General features: G+C 31.4%; 4 protein-coding genes across 4 annotated transcripts in view; 2 read left to right on the top strand and 2 right to left on the bottom strand.

Annotated features, from left to right (window-relative positions):
• The window catches only part of MKS88_000498 (uncharacterized protein), a gene marked incomplete at both ends in the record, with an annotated part of 5528 nt that extends 1917 nt beyond the window's left edge, over positions 1-3611 (bottom strand). Inside the window, 3 exons of the mRNA XM_067216073.1 lie at positions 1-2133; positions 2328-2579; positions 3110-3611. The exon at positions 1-2133 is cut by the window's left edge and continues 1208 nt beyond it. Of these exons, the coding sequence (XP_067075734.1) occupies positions 1-2133; positions 2328-2579; positions 3110-3611 (2887 nt within the window). The remainder of the gene's footprint in view (positions 2134-2327; positions 2580-3109) is intronic.
• A 1793-nt stretch (positions 3612-5404) lies between these two features.
• On the top strand, positions 5405-5862 carry MKS88_000497 (uncharacterized protein; the record flags this gene model as incomplete). Its single annotated transcript, XM_067216061.1, has 2 exons — positions 5405-5475; positions 5562-5862. The coding sequence occupies 2 exons, from the start codon at positions 5405-5407 to the stop codon at positions 5860-5862; spliced, it is 372 nt and encodes a 123-aa protein (XP_067075733.1).
• Positions 5863-5897: 35 nt separating this feature from the next.
• Positions 5898-13139, bottom strand: MKS88_000496 (26S proteasome regulatory subunit RPN10; the record flags this gene model as incomplete). The annotated part of the gene is made up of 8 exons (XM_067216051.1): positions 5898-7116; positions 7297-7536; positions 7779-7865; positions 8074-8389; positions 8885-9774; positions 9921-10475; positions 11294-12642; positions 13050-13139. 8 exons carry the CDS (start codon positions 13137-13139, stop codon positions 5898-5900), a joined length of 4746 nt encoding a protein of 1581 aa, XP_067075732.1.
• Positions 13140-14425: 1286 nt separating this feature from the next.
• On the top strand, positions 14426-16169 carry MKS88_000495 (tyrosine--tRNA ligase; the record flags this gene model as incomplete). Its single annotated transcript, XM_067216041.1, has 3 exons — positions 14426-14642; positions 14976-15683; positions 15976-16169. The coding sequence occupies 3 exons, from the start codon at positions 14426-14428 to the stop codon at positions 16167-16169; spliced, it is 1119 nt and encodes a 372-aa protein (XP_067075731.1).
• Positions 16170-17205: the final 1036 nt, after the last annotated feature.

Raw genomic sequence — 17205 nt, 5'->3', positions numbered from 1 at the left:
TTTCATGCATAGAATAAAAACTATGCTTAAAGGCTTTCTTAGTATATTTTTTATTACTAGTCGTCTGTTCCATATGTAACTTCCTTCCAATATTAAATTTTATGCATAATTTATTATATTCAATAGATGCTTTAAATTTTGTCATTTTCGAAAAGATATAATATTCAAAATATTTATTAAAATTATCATTTACATGAAAAAAATCAAAAGGATTGAATATGACTTTCCATAATTTATCTGAACTTAATTTATTTTTCATCAAGCTGTTCAGATTGTTCTGAAAAATGTAATAAGATAAATATGGTTTTTGTTTACCTGTACTACTATCATCTTTTTGTTTTAAATTATGTATGTACAATTTATATCTCATATGATAAATATGATTTATCTGTTCTTTTAAAGTCGTAAATGACCTTTCCTTTTCATTAAATATTGAATAATATTTTTTTTTTAAAAATTTATATGACTCTATTGGGTAATTATGCGATATATTCGGTAATAAAATAGCTAGCTGTTCAGGTATTTTTATTTTTTTTTTTTTTAATATAAAGGTAAAAAATTTACAATTTTTCAAAAATTCGTTGTATATAAAATGATTTCCATATATTATCGGAAAATAATTGTTCACAAGTTCATCCAGGTCCACCTTCACCCTCAACTTATTCTCAGACGCGTATTCATCCTTGAACTTCTTGCTGTTCTTGCCATCCTCCCCGTTTGCATTATTCTCATCATTCATGTTATCCTTGCTGTTCTTAACATCCTCCCCGTTTGCATTATCCTCGCCATTTATATTATTCTTGCTGTTCATGGTATTATCACCATTAATATTGTCCTTACTGTTTTTACTACCCTTACTGTTTTTACTACCCTTACTGCTCTTTCTACCCTTACTCTTCTTAGTACCCTTACTAGTCTTACTACACCTACTGTTCTTATTACTCTTGCTGTCCTTATTCGTCTCCTGCTCTTCTTCTTCTGCGGCTTCTTTCCATGCTTCTTTTTCTTCTCCTACTTCCTCTTCTCCCCCTCTTTCATCTTCTTTTCCCGCCTCCTCCTCATCAAAGAGAAACAACTTCATCAGTTTACTAATATTTATTTCATAAAGCAAAGGAAAGCGTGCAATGTTCATTATCCCCCCCTCTTCCTTATTTTCTTTGTTCCTATCAATATATTCAATTACCCTTGGTCTTCCTTTCGTTTGTTCGTCTTCTCCACTTCTTCTCTTATCATCTGCTACACCATGAGCGCCCTCACTTCTATTGCGCAGGCCGAACATATACAAAATTTTGTCCTTATCACCATCTTTCTCTTCCTCTTCCTGCTCGGCCTCTTCTTCATCCGTGTATATGTTCGAACAATTTGACAGTTTAATATTTACATCTTTTGTTTCATCTTTCGTCTCTTCCTTTACCTCTTCATCTTCCTTCCCATTTGTCATTTCATCTGTACTTAGACTCTTCATATTATCGGTGGCAATATCCTTTTCCTCAGATACATCATTTTTCTCTTCTTTTTTTTGATTTACAAGTTTTTCTTCTCCCGCTTCTTCGGCAGCTTCTTCGGCAGCTTCTTCAACCACTTCAACCCCCTCAACCACTTCAACCCCCTCAACCATATCAACCCCCTCAACCACTTCAACCCCCTCAACCACTTCAACCCCCTCAACCATATCAACCCCCTCAACTACGTCTTCTGCTTGAACGATTTCATCTCGTTCATTATAGGAATTGTCATTAGGCTTGTTATGCTGGGGAATATCATTTGTGCCTTGTTCCATCCTCCCCTCGTCTTCATTCTTTTGGTTTGTACTGACAACATCATTATCCTCTTGCAGTTTGTTTGTACACATTAAGTTTTTTAGACAGGTTATAGTTGCATGTATATTTTTTTCCTTCACATCAATTGCTTTATCAACATTCTTTATCTGATCATCCTTTTGTTCTATATATTCTTTGTCGTCTTGCGTCAAATTCTCTAATTTCTCATTTGTCCAAAACATATGAACACATGCATTTTTTATGCATAAGTTAATAATTTCTATAATTACTAAAATAAGGAAATAATATATTCTTAACGTTGTTACCTTGTCGCTGTACTTGAGGCCATTCTCTTTTATACTGTAGCAGAGTCCTACACACAGGGAATGCAAAAAAAAGAAAAAAAAAAAAAAAATCGAAATTAAATCAAAATCAAATCGAAATTAAATCAAAATCAAAAAAGTAGACTGGTATCATAGCTTAAAAAAAATACATACAAAACGTACACGATCAATAATACACACAAAACGACAACTCAAAGAGCCGTAACGTCCTTTTCCCATCTACCTGGCAGCATCAAATATACAGTTCTAAAAAACGAATTAGGGAAATAGCACTTCAAATTAAATAAATTGGTGTTAAACATTATGAAAACATTTTTATTTGCATATTTTTCTTTAAATTTTCTTGTATAATAAAAATGATTCTTCTCTATTTTTATATCAATTTTGCTATACATATTTGCATTTTTATGTTTTGTTTGTTTTTTTTTTTCCAAGTCCAGTAGCATATGATTCATTTCGAGTTCCGTAAATATACCTTAAAGGAGGGGGGAAAAGAAAAGATGAAAAAAAATGAAAAAAAAATGGAGACAACTTAACTTAAAATTGTAAATAAAAAATGTAAGAAATCATTTTTTTCATGCACTTAAGGAATAACACTTTAAAAAAAATCTTTCTTAGCACTTTACGGCCATTGCTCTTCACCAGAATAGCAGTTCAGCGTTTCACTGCTCTTGCAACACGGCTCATTAGGCACAATCACACGTACGCACTATAAACAAATATATGTATACACCCACACGCATGCACAAAACTAAGAAAGACTTCACAATACAAAGAAAACACGAAAAGCCGCTTCTTAGGAAGCTGCTATTTTTAACTTGTACATTTGACTGCACACAATGAACAAGTCTTTACGTCGTTCATCGTACTGTAAGGGAAATAATGCAAATACATATATATATATGTACGTATATTTGTATGTACACGTACGTATACGTGCATATACATAGTACACACATACGTACAACACACACACATGTATAGAGATAACGAAATGCTACTCACTGGCTATGTAAATGTTAGCGGATGGGTACGCCTCAATAATGTATTTTGAAAAAGACAAATTGTCATCCCCTATAACTAAAATGTTACACTCTGTTACTTCGTCTTGTTCATCTGATTCGTCTTGTTCGTCTTGTTCATCTGATTCGTCTTGTTCGTCTTGTTCGTCTTGTTCATCTGGTTCATCTGGTTCATCTTGTTCATCTGGTTCATCTTGTTCACCTGGATCATCTTCTTCAACTTGTTGATCATCTTCTTCAACTTGTTGATTATCTTCTTCAACTTGTTGATTATCTTCTTCAACTTGTTGATCATCTTCTTCAACTTGTTGATCATCTTTCCCAGCTACTTCTCCTTTCATTAAAATTTGTTTATCGTTCATATCATTTTTGTTGTTAATCAAACTCTCATCTATTATATTGTCCTCTTTAACATGTTTTCCACTCTTTGTACCCCTCTCTAATTCTTCATCCATATTTGGATTTTCACTTTCCTTGCTCATCATATAGGGCTAACTCTACGGGCGCGTCTTTTTGTTCCTCAGCGTTCGAAATGATGGCGTACTTTTACGTTCTCACATAAACGCAAAAATATGCGTATGTATATGTGTGTATATATGTATGTATACCTGTATGTATATGTATGTATATGTAAGCGTATGTACGTTTAAGTAAATACGTATACTCGTATGTAATGTATGTATATTTTGTTCTTTTTCTCTCCTCTCCAGCTCAGCTACAGTTACACGCACGCATTTGCTTAATTTTGTACGCTTTACGTATATTCTGTTATATTTTTTTTTTTTTTACAAAAAAAAAAAAAAAAAATTGAAACAATATGAAATGAACAAATGGAATGTTTAAACGAAGCAGTTAAATACGATCAAGTAAAATGGGAAAACAAATTATCGTTGACTGACGAACGAGTTTTACGTTAACGGTGTTGGTATTACTATCATTATTATTACTACTATTATTGGAATTACTATTATCATATTGCTAATCTCACATTATTATTATTATAATATTATTACTGTTATAATATTACATTATTACTGTTATAATATTACATTATTACTGTTATAATATTACATTATTACTGTTATAATATTACATTATTACTGTTATAATATTACATTATTACTGTTATAATATTACATTATTACTGTTATAATATTACATTATTATATAATTACTATCCTCAGAATTTTATTATGATTTTATTATTTTTTTTTTTTTTTTTTTATTATAATTCCTCGTTTAAAAGGAAAACAATAAGCGACAAAAGGCAACACCCGGGTACAAAAAAATATTTTTTTTATGCAGTTTACTGAGGGAAGGGCATAGTTCATTTATTTTTATTTTTTTTTTTTTGCACGTATGGCATATATATATATATATATATATATATATATATATATACACTTATTTTATGTGTTCCTCACATACAAGAGCTACAATTTACAATTGCGTTTTGAAAAAATGCGTCGACTGGAATTATGATTAATGCGTACATTGTTATAAGTTTATATAGAGAGGTACTTTGTTTTTCTTTTTTTTTTTTCTATTATTTTTTCATTTCTTTTTTATATATTTGTTCATTTCTTTTTTATTTCTTTTTTATATATTTGTTCATTTCTTTTTTATTTCTTTTTTATATATTTGTTCATTTCTTTTTTATTTCTTTTTTATATATTTTTTCATTTCTTTTTTCATTATATTTTTATTTTTAAAACAGCTGTGCAAACCAACACTTCATTTATCTTTTCCTCTTTTGATAATTTTTTATCATTTGCCTTTATCCCACGGGTGTATACAAACAAGTGCGTACAAACGTTCGTACAAACGTTCGTGCATGTATGTACATTCGTGCGCATACAATTACACACACGTAAATATAAGCACATGTAAACATACGCATATGGACATATATGCATATAGAAATATACGAATATATACTATCTGTGGTTTGCTCTTACTCAGAACGCAGTGTGTACATGAACTACTGCTAGCACGACTGCCAAGCCAACACAAAAAGGCAAAGTAATTTTACGTACCAGCAAAAAGAGGCGGAAAAAAAAAAGAAAAAAAAAGAAAAAGCAAAAGAAAAAGAAAAGGAATAAAGAAAAAGCAAAAGAATGAAGAAAAAGCAAAAGAATAAAGAAAAAGCAAAAGAATAAAGAAAAAGCAAAAGAATGAAGAAAAAGCAAAAGAATAAAGAAATAGAAAACGAAAACGAAAACGAAAAAGAATAAAGACAAAAAAAAGAATAGAGACAAAAAAAAGAATAGAGACAAAGATGAAGAAAAAGAAGTTATACTATCACACTGCTATAATTTTAAGTCGCCATGTTGTGGAGTTTGCGAAATTGTAACCACTTTGGAAATAAAGAGGCAAAAAAATAATATTAATATATTAATAATAATATTAATGAGTTAATAATATTAATAAATTAGTAATAACGAAAATGGTAATAGTAACAGTTATAGTAATGATAATAGTAATGATAATAGTAATAGTAATAGTAACAGTAATAGTAATGATAATAGTAATAGTAACAGTAATAGTAATAGTAACAGTAACAGTAATAGTAACAGTAACAGTAATAGTAATGATAATAGTAATAGTAACAGTAATAGTAATAGTAACAGTAACAGTAATAGTAACAGTAACAGTAATAGTAATGATAATAGTAATAGTAACAGTAATAGTAATAGTAACAGTAACAGTAATAGTAATGATAATGGTAATTATTAGTCCATTTCGGTCCTTTTATAAAAGAAAAGGAGCCTTCAGTACAAATACGCGTCATTCGTTATCCCGTACATACGGGTAATTTCGTCCTTATATTTATTAATATCCCGTTTATTTAAAACAAGAGGTATTTGCTGCCCACGTGCCGTTAAGATGGTGAAATTAACTATATCCCTATCGGGGCAATACGCCGCTCTATTTGAATAGTTAACATACGGATTACTTGTATGCTTCACACTTGAGATGTTGGAATACTGGTGCGTGTTATTCATGGTCAACAGTTCAACCATATGTCTTAAATTTTGTATAGTAACATTATTTACTGCTAAAACGATGCAATTGGAGTAGTTGTATCCAATCGTTAACCTAGATGGTAGTATATTTTTTAAAACAACGATTTCATCATCATCTTTTTTTTTAAAAAAATTATATTGTAGTAGTCTGTTAATTTCTGGGTTCTCATTATCTGCATCTGCAAACAGACTTCTAGTTAATGTAGTAAAAACTAATCCACCATAGATAAAAAATTTATTTCTTTTATTCCAATTATGTAGTGGTATTAAATAATTAATACTTGACAATCGAACAATAACTGTCTTTATCTTTTTATTCCTTACAAGTTTAACTATACATAAATCATCTATAAATTTTTCATTGAATACATATTGAAACTCAACCGATTCATCATCACGTAGTTTCGTTGTTCCATCGCTGTTTATATATTTGTTATCTACACTTATGATTACATCATTTACCTTGACCCCGTAGCACTGTTCATCCTTGTCCTTTTCTGTAGAATTTTCTAAAAAACTATGCGATATGAAATTATTTTCATCTTCTGTTCTTTCCCGCATGATATATGTTCCGTTCTCCTTTAACTTGTTTCTAATATATTTGCAATAATCCATATGATATCCTTTACTACTCATCTGCTTTTCATCTATATCTGTAACCAGTATTCCGCTGTTCTCCTTTATTAGCTTTTTCTTTTCTAAATATGATAAACCTAGTATATTACGCATGTGCATGTTTTCTAAAGGTATATACTTTATGCCTAAAAATGCATATCCCTTGTACTGATTAAATTTGTATAAATCCATAAGGAAGTGTTTAATTATAGTTGAGGGGATTATGTATGATGTGTTGTTAGCCATAGTGAAGGACTGGAAGCATATACCAGCTACTTTTCCCTTAACTAGGGCGGGGCCCCCGCTGTTCCCTGGATTCATTGGCGCATCTATTTGGGTTAGCAGGAGCCTTCAAAAGAAGGGAACAGGATCATAGCGGAAAGAAGAAAAAAAGGAAAAACAGGCATGAAGAGGTAAAAGTGTGCATGAAGAGGTAAAAGTGGGCATGAAGAGGTAAAAATAGGCATGAAGCGATAATATAAGGAGCCGTGTGCCGCTCTCTCATTCTTTCGTTTACTTCTTGCCTTACTTGTAATTCGAATGCTTGTAGTACTGCACTTCTATTCTGCTAACAATACCCTTTGTTAAGCTAAGCTTATCCCCTCCCGATGGGTATCCTACTGTTATTACATCATCTCTCAAGGATGGTAAAGAACCAAGTTTTAATGCACTGATATCGTCATAAAATGTTGGATCTTCAACTGTTAAAATAGCTATATCCGCTTCGTGTGTTACGTGTAGCACTTTCGACTCATACTTTTTAGAGTGACTGAGAAGGGAAAGAAAATTTACTGCATTGCGGTTACGGGATTGCCATTGCAGGTACACGTTTGATGAACGTGTGTGCCTCTGCAAGATGCACTTTACACGTGGTCTCTACCCCCTCATGGGGATCCCTTTTATTTTATTTTATTTTATTCTGTTTTTGTGTATATGTACGGGGGTATGCATGTGTTTATGTATGTATGTTTGTCTATGCATCTATGTGTCTATGTGTTCGCATTTTCTTACCCGTGTTTTCTCACTAATATACGGGTGCTGTACGCGATATTGTGCGCATTTGTTAGAATTAGATTCCCCTCAATGACAAACGCTGACCTGCAAAAAGAGGTGAACGAGTAATTGAGCAAAACGTTGACATAAAAGAAGAGATAACAAGCAGAAAAGGTAAGTCATAATGGAAATGTACGTAAGCACGGATAAAGAACGAAACGAGTGCGAGAACGATCTACTAAACGGTATGATACGTAGAATGCTACTCAATCTGCCATTTAATCTGCTAGACCACTGGGCTCTCGTTTCCTACCCGGTTATCTGCCTTGGCAGATTGTTCTGCCATATCATCTCGAGGTTTGGTTCTGTAATATCTGCATACACTTTAATTACTCCTTTGTAAATATTTTTTAACGATTCAACTTTGTCTTTTTCCTCATTATAATTTTCTTTATTTTGTCCACTCACTTCATTCTCGGCATCTCCTTCACTAGTAACAGATATATTTTTCAAATTTTGTAATATATCTTCACTGATTAAGGTGCTTACTCTTGGTTTCGTTATAGTAGTGCTACTATCCCTACTTGTTTCTTTTCCTTTGTTACGTGAAGAATGAGGCATCAAGTTTTCTAAAAAGGTGTAAAAATAGATATAAGAACAGCCACAAAAATAGTTCTAGAAATAGTTCTAGAAATAGTTCTAGAAATAGTTCTGGAAATAGTTCTAGAAATAGTTCTGGAAATAGTTCTAATAATAGTTCTAATAATAGTTCTAAACATGTGTGTGTTTAATCCGGTGCAAATATTTTAATAGAGAAAGGGAATGTAGGACTTGTGCCACATGTGCACAGGGGAGAGTGGAGGAGCAGTTGAGCATTGGAGAACACTGGAGATAAGAAGTCATATCTGTCTAATTTTTCGCTTCATTTCGCTTCATTCATTCATTCATTAATTATATTATTTATTATTTGTTATTTATTATTTGTTATTTATTATTTGTTATTTATTATTTGTTATTTATTATTTGTTATTTATTATTTATTATTTTTATTTTATTTTATTTTATTTATTTATTTTATTTATTTTTTTTTTTTTTTGCCCTACTAGGAAAGAACGGCAGCGGACGGGAAAATTCGGCGCTTCCAGTCGGGTGCATCCATATCCCCTTATTATCGCTATGTCCATTTGGACTCACCTTAAAAGTTTTTGATTGTTGTTTTCCCTCCTCCTTTCTTGTATTTATCATCTTTTTCTTATTAAGAAGATACCTTTTGATATGCCTTGTCATAGTAGGTGTAAGCACTTTTTTCAATTCTTTTTTATCGTTACGATGAATAGTCAACTTAAGTTTCCCTAACTTTTCTTTATTCTTTTTGTTTGTACTTCTTGTCAACTCATCTACATGGAAATCGAGTATATTATTAAATGGGTGCTTGTCTCTAATATATGAGCTATCAAGCACACCTTGATGCATTGGTGTATAATTTTTATATCCTTTATTGTTATTTTCTTGATACCTCCTTTTTTTATTTGCTACAAAAGTATGTTCATTGTTAATCTTTTCCTTATCCTGTTCTTCATTATTCAGATTAACCTGTTCTCTATGATTACCTCTTTTCCTTTTATATCCTTTGAAATAACCTTCTTTTTCTTTTCTTCTTATATGTTCTCTCCTATTCACTGGCACGTGGAAAGTTGCGTATTTTTTAAACTTCTTGTTAAAGGTAAACACGTCATCTTTCAAGTGAACACCTCCCTTTGGATGCTCCTCATCAGGTAATAATGATGACTGAAAGGGAAAATTTGAGTATTTTCTAAAATTTATTTCTGCTTTTTTAGATATAGATGGAGAATTTCCAATAATCTGCGAGGAATTGTTAAGTGGAGTTGGAGTTGTTTCTCTGTCCACGTTATGGCTACTATCGTGGGTACTACCTTGAGTATCATCACGTCTATTACCATCTATACTGCCATCTTCCCCTCCTACATGATTATTCACTATATCACCTTCTTCACTATATAACCCCTCTCTTCCCGTCTTGTCAATATGCCCTAGGGAGATTTTTTTTTTTTTTCTTTTTTTTTATTTCCTCTTGTTAAGCTTTCCTCCTCTTCAGTTAGGTGCAATTCCTCTCCATCATTGTAATGGTGCTCTCCAAACATATCATCAGCATCCACCGTTCTACCAGCATCCACCGCTCTACCAGCATCCACCGCTCTATCAGCATCCACCGCTCTACCAGCATCCACCGCTCTACCAGCATCCACCGCTCTATCAGCATCCACCGCTCTACCAGCATCCACCGCTCTACCAGCATCCACCGCTCTATCAGCATCCATCCCTTTCACCCTTTTCAAATCAGCCAAATGTTCTCCAAAAGAATCCTCTTCCCTATCATGGTGGGCGCCTAGTACCCCCTCCTCCTGTGTTTTCTTACTACCCCCTTTTAAAAATTGCGTCTCGTCCATTTCATCATCAACTAGGGGATAATCATCTGAGTTTACATGCAACTGACGAGCTAATAAATAAGACAGAGTTGACTTGTTCACATTTACAAGTCCTTTTTTTGTTCTGTTGTATTTAACTAAGAAGATAAAATTGTAAGGATCATTGTAGATATCTATTAACATCACTACTAATATGTGAAAAAAAAAAACAAAAAAATTATAAAATCTTTTCATTTTATATTTCACTAAATGAAAAGAAAGTCTAATGCTAGAATCTCCAAAAAATGGAAATAGAGAAATTAAAAAGAAAAAGAATTTTTTTTTTTTTTTTTCTTTTTCTGTTTATCTCATTTTTAAAAAAAAAAAAAAAAAAAAAAAAAAAAAAAAAAAAAAAAAAGAGTAGTCCAGTAGAACCAGGCATACCGGCACATGCAGGGGAGTATACATTTCCTTATCTGTTTATGCATATGTACGCACATTACTTACAAAACACCTACATACATAGTACTCTTGAACATCTTCCCCCTTTTATACCCACCCTGTGCACCAACTTGCATTCGAAGAGAAAAAGAAAAAAAAAAAAAAAAAGGAATACACTTCAAAATATGGCAGAAGAAAAGATATTTCAAAAAGATTGCAATTAAATTTTTTTCTTTTTTTCTTTTATTTGTTCGGTTTAACATATGAAGGGGAAAAGAAATTACTACGCTATTACAAAAATACACATATAATATACCGTACAGTCTTGTGCACTTAATGATCAGCGAAGGGAGGGGGGAGAGGAAAGAGATAATTTTCCCTTTTTAAACTCAAAAAAAGGGGGAAGTAAAAAAAAAAAAAAAAAGAAAAAAAAAGAATAAACTAAATAAAAACTAAATAAAAATAGAACAAAATAGAACAAAATAAAAATAAAGTTCATTAAAAATATGCAGAAATGAGTAGGTACGTAATTATGTAGGTACGCACGTGCATATGGGAGGACGTTTACACAGAAAAATGGAGCTGAAACGCGCCTCCGATAAACGCTTAAATACGCTGTTCTCTCAAGAAAATGGCAAAATGAATAATCCCCTTCAACAGTTTTACTTCTTTCCCTTTTCCTTATCATCTACATTATCTTGATCTCCCATCGATGGTGGTTTGTCCTCATGGACACTTTGCTTATTTTCCAAATTTTCATCAATAGCAGCAGTCTTATCAAATACATTAGCTAAAGGATTAATTTGACCCAAAATATTTGAAATATAACTTGAATCTTGTATGAGAAAGGAATTACTTTGATTAGTAGCTCCTTCATTAGAAGTAGAAGGATTATCCTTATCCTTCGCTACACTCTCATCAGCATTGTATATGTTTTCATTTATAACACATTTGCTGTTATGGTCAATATTTTCATCCTTATCTATTTTAAATACCTTTTCATAACTTTCATTTTCTTTTTTTTCCTTTGATTCTTCTAGTTCTATCTCCTCATTGTTGTTATCAAAATTGTTTTTATAACTCTCATTAACTAATGTTAAGTTTTCCTCCTTTTTACCTTCCCCATTCATACCAGAAGTGCTATTTGGTGCAGAGTCTGCCCCACTCCCCTTCTGTGTAGTACCATTCGCAGCATTAGCGCTATTATCTGCATCGGAAGCACCGGTGGTACTCTGAACCTCCTGCTTCCCCTTTTGCTTCTGCTCCATATCTTCCTGTTTGTTCTTCTCTGTGTATTCTTTCAAGGATAGAATTAACGCTTCCTTCAACTCATTGTCTATATCCTTCATATTTTCTATATCTTGAATGGTCGGCAAATCATTGCTGTTACTTATATGGTTACTGTTACCCATATTGTTGTTACTACTGTTAACATTTTTACTGTCTGCCATATGATGACTATCCTCTAAGGATAACTGCATAGCGTTTATTAGTTGTTCATCATCTTGTATATTATCAATATTAAAATCATTATTACTTAAAAACGAATTTAAGACAAATTTGCTTAAATTACTTTCAACTTCTGGACATTCAATAAATCGACAATTATCATTATTATTAACACTGTCATACAATTTCATTAATTTTTCTCTATTCTTGTTTATATTTCCATAACTAATTATATCTACAGAAATATTATTTTTTTTTAATTGTTTCCCTGTATTGATCAACTGCTTTTCATTAACATCAATTGGACTACCAACAAATAAAATTATTTTTTGTTCTAAATTCTTGTCTACTCGATGTTTTAAAGCCAACTGAGCGATTAATAAACTACGTAAAATATCACATGTACCATCTAGTTTTATATCGTGAATACACGAAAGCAGCTGCCCTATATCGTTTGTAAGAGAAACTTTCACTTTGGTTTTATCCCCCGCCATCGTTAGTATACCGATGTTGTTCTTGTAATGCACGCTTGTTTTGTTACAGCACAGGACGTTTACACAGTCGATCTGTAGGAAGGGGTGGTGGTGGAATGAAGCAGTGTATGGTGAGCGTTAAGCGGTAAGTGGTAAGTCGTATGCAGTTATAAAAATCATTTTGAACAGAAACATGCAACGGCTTTATGTACATAAATATACATCCCCGTTTAGATATATATATATATATATATATATATATATATATAATATATATATATGTATAATACAGGAGTACACATGAATGGATCATTCGACGCTTATCCAGTGGAACGTTAGCACGTGTAGAACCACTTCACGAGCACATAGCTGTATATAAATAAGTGTACTAACGCACATATGTATGTATTGATGTACGTCTATATGTATGTACGCATGTATGGACGTGCACAGATTTCCCCATTCGATTGAGAAGCACAACACATAAAACTGTAACTTACCTGGGATAAAAATCGATTCGGTACGATATCCTCATTTCGATTGTAGTCGCTGTTATCTATACAAATGATTGTGGCTTCAATGCTATTCATTTTTTTGGAAAAATTGTAGGCGAAAAAAAATTGCTATCGTTCATAATGTGCGCACGTATAAATATGCGTGGTTATTATATGCACAGGAGTGGGCATATGTGTGTGCATATGTACGTGAATATATGTATTTGCATATATATATGTGTTATTTCTGAAAAATAGTTTAACGCTCAAAGGGGCAGTGTAAAGAGCTTCTTAAATATTTACATCAACGGGTGAGAAGTCAGTATGGAGCAGTTTTTTTATTATTTTACATGAAAAAAGGGAAAAAAATATAATCATAATGGGAACTTATTCGTGTGATGTGTAAGAATATATACATAAATAAACAAATATATATATATATACATACAATATAATGCATTAACGTACGCTTTTGTTATGCATATTTTTTAAGCAAACAGTTTAATTTTTTTTTAATTTTATTATTTTTGCTAAAATTTTAAAAAGGTAAAAGAAACGATTATGTTCTATGAGTCATCATAGAAGGTAAATATTATTTTTTTTTCTTTTTCTTTTTGTGCCTTTCCTATGTAAAAATTAGAGGTATATATATAAAGTACTCGTTTCTCCTAAATTAAAAAGTTTTTCTTCTTTTTGCTCTCTCAAAATATGTATATGTGCATACGTACAATATTATATATACATATATAATGTTTACGCATATCGCAATGTTACTACTCGTAAAATTGTAAACTTGTCGACGTATCATTGTCGATGTACATTTATTTATGTAAAACTTTGGCAGGCAAATTATTTTGCTTAACATACTTGCCATAAGTAATACATTCACATTCACATGTACGTGTACAATATAAATGCGTGATAAACCAAGATGTAGTTACGTTTATTTTTTTTTAACAGTTGCGACATTCAACAAAGCTGTTAATACCTATTACTTACAATTCGAGTAAACATAAACCTAATTCGCTTAATTTCACAAACCTGTAAAATTTAAATAGACCAGGAGAAATTTTAAAACAAATAGCAAATGAAATAGCAAATGAAATAGCAAAAGAAGGAAAAAAAAAAAAAATAAAATAAAAAATAAAATAAAATAAATACTGCAAATTGCACAAGTTGGGGCCAATGCTATTTCATTATAATATATATTTTATGTATTTTTTTTTTTTTTTTTTTTTCTTTTTATACATCATATCAAGAAGTACATAAATAGTACCACTAAAGTAAAATTTGAAACGGTTATGCTAAAATTTATTATTACCAAAAAATTATTGAATTTAAGTAAAATTCACAAGAATAATAATTTTTTTTTTTACAAAAATATGGAGTCATTTAATACAAAAAGGGAAGAAACAGAAGGTGAGGAGAAGAAGGAACAGGAGAAAAATATAGAAGACGTAGATAACAGACTTAATGAAATTCTTTCCGTTGCTTCGGAATGTATTCAATCGGAGGAGCTAAGAGCAAAACTTCTTTTAAAGAGAAGACTAATTTGTTACGACGGTTTTGAACCTTCTGGGCGTATGCATATAGCGCAAGGTACGAACAGAAAAGCATGACTGTGGGCGTGGGTGTGCATGTGGATATGTATGTATACATATACTTATGTGTACCCATGCGTATGTATGTATGCATGTATGTATGTATGTATGTATGTATGTATGCATGTATGTATATATGTATATGCTTCTCATTGCGAAAGAATACTGTGCAACTCTTTAAAGCTGCGTCGCCTATGAAAAGTGATGCTACATGTGTGTTATTTGTGTGTAAGTTCGTGTTCTCTTTTATTTTCCCCTTTATATTCTCCTTCATATGCCCCTATATGCTCCCATATACGACATGCTCCCTGCTTGCCCCCCCCCCTTTTAGGGTTGTTAAAAAGTCTAATTGTGAACAAGTTAACGAGTAACGGATGCACGTTTATCTTTTGGGTAGCCGATTGGTTTGCTCAGTTAAATAACAAAATGTCAGGGGACTTGAAAAAAATAAAAAAAGTAGGAAATTACTTTATTGAAGTTTGGAAAAGCTGTGGTATGAATATGGAACATGTACAATTTTTGTGGGCTAGCGATGAAATAAACAAAAAAGCAAATGAGTATTGGTCATTAGTTATTGATATATCGAAAAGCTTTAATATTAATAGAATAAAAAGATGTTTAAAAATAATGGGTAGAAGTGAAGGAGAAGAAAATTATTGTTCACAAATTTTATACCCATGTATGCAATGTGCTGATATATTTTTTTTAAATGTTGATATCTGTCAGTTAGGCACAGATCAGAGAAAAGTAAATATGTTAGCACGAGAATATTGTGATATTAAAAAAATAAAAAAAAAACCTATTATTTTATCACATGAAATGTTACCAGGCCTATTAGAGGGTCAGGAAAAAATGTCCAAGTCAGATGAAAACTCAGCAATATTTATGGACGATTCAGAAGCCGACGTTAATAGAAAAATTAAAAAAGGTTACTGCCCACCTAATATTATTGAAAATAATCCAATTTTTGCTTATGCAAAGTGTATAATATATCCCTACTACAAAGAGTTTCACTTGATGAGAAAGGAAAAAAATGGAGGTAAGCTCGAAAAGTGTGGAAAACTCAAAAAAAAAAAAAATTGCAACATTTTAGCTAGCTAGTGGACAATTCCTAGATATATATATTTTTTTTTTTATTTCCACCTGCACGTTGTTAATATTTTTATTTTATTGCGGTGTTGCATTTTTTTTTTTTTTTTTTTTTTTTTTTATTTCCACATGCACACAGTTAATATTTTCATTGCATTGTAGTATTTCTTTTTTTTTTTTTTCCCCACCCCCCGCTCTACAATTTTAATATTTTTATTTTACTGCTGCATTTTTTTTAATAGGCGACAAAGTGTATAAAACACTTGAGGAGTTAGAAAAGGACTACGTTGAAGGAGCAATTCACCCATTAGACTTAAAGGATAACGTTTCGACGTACCTGAACAAAATGCTGCAACCAGTTAGAGATCATTTTCAGAATAATGAAGAGGCCAAAAAATTATTAAATGAAATAAAGAAGTATAAAGTAACAAAATGACTTTTTTTTTTTTTTTTAAAGTCGCTTTATGATGGAGGAGCTTATTCATAAAGCAAAAGGGGAACTGGATCATTTGATATTTGTATTGTTTACTTGCATTGTTTACTTGTATTGTTTACTTGCATTGTTTACTTGCATTGTTTACTTGTATTGTTTACTTGTATTGTTTACTTGTATTGTTTACTTGTATTGTTTACTTGTATTGTTTATTCGTATTACTGGTTTTATTGTTATTTTGAAATAAAAATTTAATAGATGAGCATAAGAGTGAACGGGTGAAATCAGATAAGAGCATGAACGGTCATGTAAACTGCTGTTTAGCGCATTTATTCGTTTCTTTTTTTTTTTTGATATTTTTGCTTTATGTATATAACTGTACATGTTTTATTTTTTTTTATTTTATGTTTGTTTCATGTCGCTGTAAAGAGTAGAGAGGGTTTGTCATACAAATGCACACATATATATGTACGTATGTATATGCACATTAACGCCCTTGCCATAGTCGAAATGAACGTGTATCAGTTTTATACTTACTCATTGCCCATTCAGAATATTAAATTTTTCAACAGTTTGTATACTTCTTTATCTTTATGTTCATAAGAGAATATACTCATTAATTAGCATATGTTTAATATATACATACCTTCAATTGTTAAGTTTATACAGTTGGGGACCCCTCTTACTTTTGTTAAGGGGTCTTTATGTCTTTGTTTCCTTGCTTGTTCATGTTGAAAATTATATTTGAACTTGTCATTTTTAATTTTGTATTTTGGTCCCCCCCCCCCTTGCAATATGTGTTTATCCTCACATTTTATATATGCTCATGTTTTGATCTCATTCATTTACCTTTTTAATTTTTAATAGCACATTTTAATTGTAGATTTTACTTCTAATTTTTTGCTTCTAATTCTTCTAATTCTTTCCTTTTATCTTTTTAATTTTGACTGATCATTTTGCAATTTACGTTAAAGCAATATGGTGAAAAAGCGGCATATATTTTGCAGCAGCGTGCAAATTTAAGTTAGAAAAAAAAAAA

Source organism: Plasmodium brasilianum, chromosome 1 (genome assembly GCF_023973825.1).
Source record: "Plasmodium brasilianum strain Bolivian I chromosome 1, whole genome shotgun sequence".
In the NCBI taxonomy this organism is placed as follows: Eukaryota; Apicomplexa; class Aconoidasida; order Haemosporida; family Plasmodiidae; genus Plasmodium; species Plasmodium brasilianum.
This window is presented reverse-complemented; position numbering and strand designations above follow the sequence as displayed.